At 52.9% G+C, this 6,000-nt stretch overlaps 2 protein-coding genes across 2 annotated transcripts; both read left to right on the top strand.

The window, feature by feature from the left end:
- Positions 1 to 319: 319 nt before the first annotated feature.
- On the top strand, positions 320 to 766 carry PG985_005438 (uncharacterized protein; the record flags this gene model as incomplete). The annotated part of the gene is made up of 1 exon (XM_066825207.1): positions 320 to 766. The coding sequence occupies one exon, from the start codon at positions 320 to 322 to the stop codon at positions 764 to 766; it is 447 nt and encodes a 148-aa protein (XP_066688367.1).
- A 1,439-nt stretch (positions 767 to 2,205) lies between these two features.
- PG985_005439 (uncharacterized protein) lies at positions 2,206 to 2,454 on the top strand (the record flags this gene model as incomplete). The annotated part of the gene is made up of 1 exon (XM_066825208.1): positions 2,206 to 2,454. The coding sequence occupies one exon, from the start codon at positions 2,206 to 2,208 to the stop codon at positions 2,452 to 2,454; it is 249 nt and encodes an 82-aa protein (XP_066688368.1).
- Positions 2,455 to 6,000: the final 3,546 nt, after the last annotated feature.

Raw genomic sequence — 6,000 nt, forward strand, 5'->3', positions numbered from 1 at the left:
TACAGTCTCTGATGATGGTGCTTTTTGGAGCATCCCAGTAGTTATGGAACATGTGTACACAGGGCCACACTACAAGCCTACAGTAATTAGCAAGACTTTGAGTTCTGCTTCCACTTGGATCCAACTACGCTAAAGTACTGTATAGCATAAACGGCCGGAAAAGGCCTTCGTCATGGTCATATTAATACACACACCCACACACAAACACAGGCCCTGCTCATGCACAAGGCAACAGTCAAAATAAAAAAGACTCATGGCATCTAGTCAGATCACTCGAGAAACGGCACACCTGGTGCCGTTTGGTGTGTTCAGTGCAGCTATGCACGAGTTCGCAGTCCACCTCTACAATGTCCAGGTCCAGGTCCAGGGACTAGGCGCGGAGAACGTTCAGCTGCAAATCAAGGTAGCAGCGTTGTTGGAGCAAATTAGTGAGATGCAGGCATCTCGTGATCTCCAGGAGCAGGTGTTGAAAACCCAGGCGGATCTCATCCGTGCTCTCGAGAGTGAACAGTGCGGTTATAGTCCGCTTCTCCAGTCACCTACAGTCTGCCTGCCCCAGCCGCTATCCCCAATACTCGAGTCGAACCGGTCGACACCGGCATGCATGACCGAGCCTACCGTGTGCGATGTGGCTGATGTGTCGATTTTGGCCCAATATGGCGAGGAGCCATCCAGCCCTGAGACGACCAAACGGCCAGCAAACGATGACGCAACAGGCACGGCAAAAAGAAGAGCCCCTGTGGAAGACTGGCCCTTACCTGGGTAGCTTCAGTGTCGGAAGAGGCGCGTGGACGAGGCAGGATTGACCGAATCCCAAACCGGAAGTGCACGCCGACTCTTCTAGATGGCTTGGGTGATGAGAATCCAAGGACTGCCCTTTTCACGATGACTCTACCTAGTCGTCCAGCAATGGGAATGAAGTACATGTCACGGTATGGACGGCGATGGTGTTTTCAGCTTTGGCCTCATGTAGGGATTTATCAGGTTGCAGAGCCATCCTGTTTGTTGTATACCGTAATATAGAGCCACCTACTTCACGGAATAGCGACGCGGCATACACACGCCTCAACGACAGACTACATGCCATTTGACGCCTACCGTATGCCATCGCCTATAAGAAGTAACCTGAACTCGTTATGTTGGAGAGTGTGTAGACCACGTAATCGAAGGCTTCTCAATCGCCATCCACCTGTCTCCTGATCTGCGCATTCGATTTACTCTATTTCCCACAGCGACAGACCGGGCCTTGAAGAGACTCGCGCTATAGGTAGCGTCGAGTCCTGGAAAAGCACAGATGGCTGCCACGAAACCCTTCATTACAACAAAGCAAGACACCTTGATCAAGAGTGCTGTAGGAAGCTTATAGAGGCTGTGTCTAGATGATGTCTCCCGCCACCACAGCTAGGAGTACGTTTCGAGGCCTCCTTGACAAAAGAGTATCAGGGGGGCTGTCATCCTTGGCCAACTGTTCCACCTACAAGGCTTTACACGCGGCGGCCTCCCTCCTACATGACTGGAGGGGCCCTTGAAGTGGAATTTGCAGGGGCTCGTCTCTTCCCACTTCGTCGCCCTTCCATGTCAACTGGCAAGTAAGGCCCCGCGGGTATAAAGTCCAGCTATGTGTCCGGTCTCCCCCTCCTGGACTTTCTTGTGTCCTTCTCTTCGTCAGCAAAGCCTTCACCATCATCCTGTTACCATTCCTTCCGGTCATGCCTACACAAAATCGTCCTTTCAATTTTATGGAGCACAAAGAGCTTGGTGATCAGCTCGCACATTGTTGTAATCTAGCCTATGAGTTCGAGAAGTCCGCCGAAATGGTCCAAAAAACACTCAGTGACCTGCCTAGCTGCGGCTGCACTTCGACTGCGACTGCAGATACTTGGTGGAGGAATGCATTGCAAAGATCCCGGATGCCAGCGAGTGGATCAGCGAGCTTGAGTTTCGTGTCGGCAACGAAAAGCCCACGCCAGTAGAAGACAAGCAGAACGATCGTCCTACCTCACCGATGGATTGGGTTTTTCTAGGATGCGTCTTCGGTTTTATTCTATGCCTTATGGGACGAATCCCCTCGGCGGATCGATAGCAGTCTCCATCGGATTGTGGTACAAGCTCAAGATATATCGGAAGCGCAAATGGCACTAGTCATATCATCAATGGCCGGTACACGAGGATGTTGAACTGCCCAAGAGACTCCTCAGTCTAATCATGGCTGGCATTCCTGCTTCCTTCCCCCTTTCGTCGGACCGTCTCGTCCTTCGCAACCTGACAATGAAGGAATTCGTTGCTCAAGAAGACCTTGCCGCCAATGATCTCAACTTCAGTCATGCCCTCTTGGTTCAGACACAGTTCACGGACGACCCATCTGGCCTTGGCGACCTTGACTGTATTGGCGAATGGGCGGGCCACAGATTCGACGTTGCTACTATCGAGGATGTGGACGAAGATGAAGGGTAAGAAGATGTGATTGAGAGGGTGATTGACTTGGCTTCTGCGGTCGAGTGGTGATTAAGAGGTGTATGGTGTATGCGTACAATGAGCACATGCTACTATTTAGGTACCTAAGAGAACAGATGCGTTTCAGCTGCCTATCGTGAACAGGACCAAACTAACCCTAAGCAAAGAGCAACAGAAGCATTTCGGCAGCTACTAAAAGACTACATACATATTTGGAGCAGTGGAATGCGTGTCGTCGACGAAGTCCAGACATGGATCAGGATTCGTGCCAGCTGTGCCAGCCAAAAGCTACCACGAAGAAGACGGCAAGAGTCACCACTCTTGTGGGTCGTATGAGCAGTAGGGCAGTAGTTATGGCGCCGCAAGCGGACAGCGAGAACGCCTCACACGTCCATAATGTACCTACCGTACAGTACTCTCAAGGAAGCCGTAGTAAAGAGTTTGACGAGCGTCACCATGGCGACCGCGGAAGCGCACTTCTACCGCCACCAGCACTAGAAGCATTCGGTACTCTAGCTATGGCCAGGTCCGTTTTCAGACGTCCGGTGGCAAACAGCATGCCAAGGCGGCCGGTAAGCGGTACAAACGTTACGAGAGCCGTTTCTTCAGTACGTACTGTAATACGGCAGGTTATCTACGGTACGCCTGTACGGGACCGTAAGTACGCCGGCGTAGGATTTGACGCAACATGGTTACACCGGCTGCCAAGAAGCACTTCCTAATCGAGAAACCGGTAGCTTCGCAACATAATCAACCCATAAATGGCAGGTCGGGTACTGTACTGTATTGCGCTGGTCACCTCTGGAGACTGGGCCTCGAGGTACGAAGCCTGGAATATCAAAGTAGCTTTCGGTAGCATAATCAGGAAACGATGCAAAACGAGTGTGCTTTACCCAGAGGTACGGGAAAGTACGAACCAGAACAGCAGCACGGGGGATTCGGCGTACGGTGACCCCGAGCTACTACGGGACTACAGACGAGTACAGCCAGATGCATTTCGGCTGCCCTCGAACGCTGGGTATGTCGTAAGGATTGAACTAGCCCAAGCAAGAGGAAAAGACTTTTGCCAAATCCATGCGACTGTCGGCTCCCGTCCAACTTCTCTGGCCAAGCGGATACGAATTCAACCTCAGGCCAGCGGATGCCGATTCAACCTCAGGCTCTGCGCGACATGCTAGGTCGCTTCTAGCTGCCACGGTAACACAGACTTCCAGGAGGCCCCGCTATTCCTGGCATGGCACGTAGAGACGACCCCGACGCTGAGATGATGCGAATCAGTGAGTAGCACAGGTCGGGCACGGTACAGTCATCTTGAAGCGGCTTGCGTTTTTGCTCGTGGTGGCTCGGTCGCTACAGAGACTACAGAGACTACAGGCTACAGAGACAGCTGTCGTCTCCCAAGTCTGACCTCCGCTAAGGTCATTAGATTCAGATGGACCGCTCTGGACGACTTTAAGTGTGACGGCCCTCTAATAGTGATAGTCGATTAACTTGATTATAATAAACACGAAAGTAGGACAAAGTCGACATGTCAGGCGCATCATTAGCAAAATCCAATGTCTATTGGGTGACATGACAATCAAAAGGCGGTCCGCGCACTGGCACGATCCCAAAGCAGCTACGACCTAAACGACCTACTCAGCTCGACTGCTGGCGGGCACAGGCCGACCACCCATTGGCCCGTCGGATGGGGCTTGGGACCAGCTGACCTCGAATTAGCGCCATGCTCCGCCCATTTTGTTGGACCTTTCCTGCTGTTATAAAGACCACTGCCCCCCTTGCGTCCCTTTCTTTGGTGACCCAATCTGTCGGGACACATTCCTCCCTTCGGAATGCCGAGCAACCGACCATCACCGACAATCGAGCAGTAACAACATGCATCACCGAGACGAGATGCAGCGGCATGGTCGATCTACTCTATCCGACGGCTGAGGATTGTGACACGGTTCATGGAGCTGAGGTTACATCGAAAGGACTACATCGACGACAGTTCACTGTGAAAATTAGCAGGTGCGTGGACGATGTGAGAGTCAGTCCATGGTGGGCATGTCTGTCGCAATTCTTCCAAGCCGGTTTCGCACAGGTCTGCAGGTTCCAATTTCTCATCGGGAGGCACGGAACCTCGGGTCGATTGCCAGCGCTCGCTGGGCGGCTTGACGAGGATGGCTATGGCGAAATGCTGGTCAAGGGTGAGCGGCGATTCAACTCCTGCTCGGCCCGAACGAAGGCATGTTCGAGGGGGCTGGGTTACCCCTCTTCCTACCGAATGTGGTGCGATTTCCAATGGTGTGTCAGCGTTTATGCTGCGCTAGCAGAGATTGCGCTTATTTGGGGAAGATTTTGGGAAGATGGTTCGCGAAATCAAGGACAAGATGTACAACAATCAGTAGGTCGCTGGTGATGTCGGGCCTTCATAGCGGGCTCATATCCGGTCTTGCCCAGGGTGCTTTACCCGTGTGCTTTACCAATACGGCAGATGTGCTCTAGGAGTGCTGACGAGACGCGGTGCGTCGGGACTTTTCGTGACGTAGGCGCGTTGCAGAAGTTCAATTGGATATTTTGCCCACTTACCTGTGTCTTTGCCCGTGATTCGGCGCCTCTGCGCGATCGAGAGGTCTAGTCTTCTTGTTCTGCATTCGCTTGTACTGGCGTTCCAAGGGCCAGGCCTCGCTTAGGTGTCCCTTGGACGCTGGATCCGCCTTGCATGCGTCACCAGGACGTGCCAGTCACATACCTGAACTAGGAGCGGGGAAGCCCTCCGCATCCTTGGCGTTCATTGGAACACCCGAATGCGCATGAACGTCTCCACATTGTAGCTCCCACATTGGGTGTAGGATCCGATCAGGTGAGCAAAATCCGATGCGGCAGGTCGGCAGCTGTAGTATCCAGGCAAGACGCTGTGCAGCAGGTGTTGGCCAGTACAATGCCACCTTGTTGCGCCTCAAGAGGTAGTTGGTGAAGGCAAAGATGCTAAACGAGCTAGGACGGGACAGAGCATGGCCACTGCACCATTTTCGTTTGGTGCTCACCTTGTCTCGCGCGGGCGTAAACTCGTCTACGTTGAAGATCTTATGCGGAGAACTCAGCTTGGAGATTCGGTATGACGCCTGGTTTGGCATGACATGGCACTGCTATTGGTAGGCGGCTCAGGTAGAACTGCGCTTAACGTCGTATAGCTCGTTTCTTGACACAGATGTTCGGCCCGTCACCTCCCAACTGGCCGTCAGCCGACAGTCATCACGCAGCACCGTTACAGAAAATGGCATGACTGGAATGAGTGCAAGCATGCTCGGCATGCCGAATCGGTAGGGAAACACGTCCTTGGAGCATGGGTCGTTCGGCTTGTGGGACAGCCGTAGAGGTGGTATGTAGTTTAGCAGTTGCTCTGTGTCTTGCACTGGCTACAGCACGCTCAGAGTGCTCTCAGAAGGATCGAGTGACGTGCAACATAGGTAGTGTCGGCCCCCTTCTATGCACCTGTTGTCACAGTACTTATAGGTCTAGAAGTCCACATAAGTGGTCAACGAACCGCTACGTACGACCAAA

This window comes from Apiospora marii (assembly GCF_038362585.1).
Source record: "Apiospora marii strain CBS 49790 chromosome Unknown utg000003l_segment0_segment0, whole genome shotgun sequence".
Lineage (NCBI taxonomy): Eukaryota > Fungi > Ascomycota > Sordariomycetes > Amphisphaeriales > Apiosporaceae > Apiospora > Apiospora marii.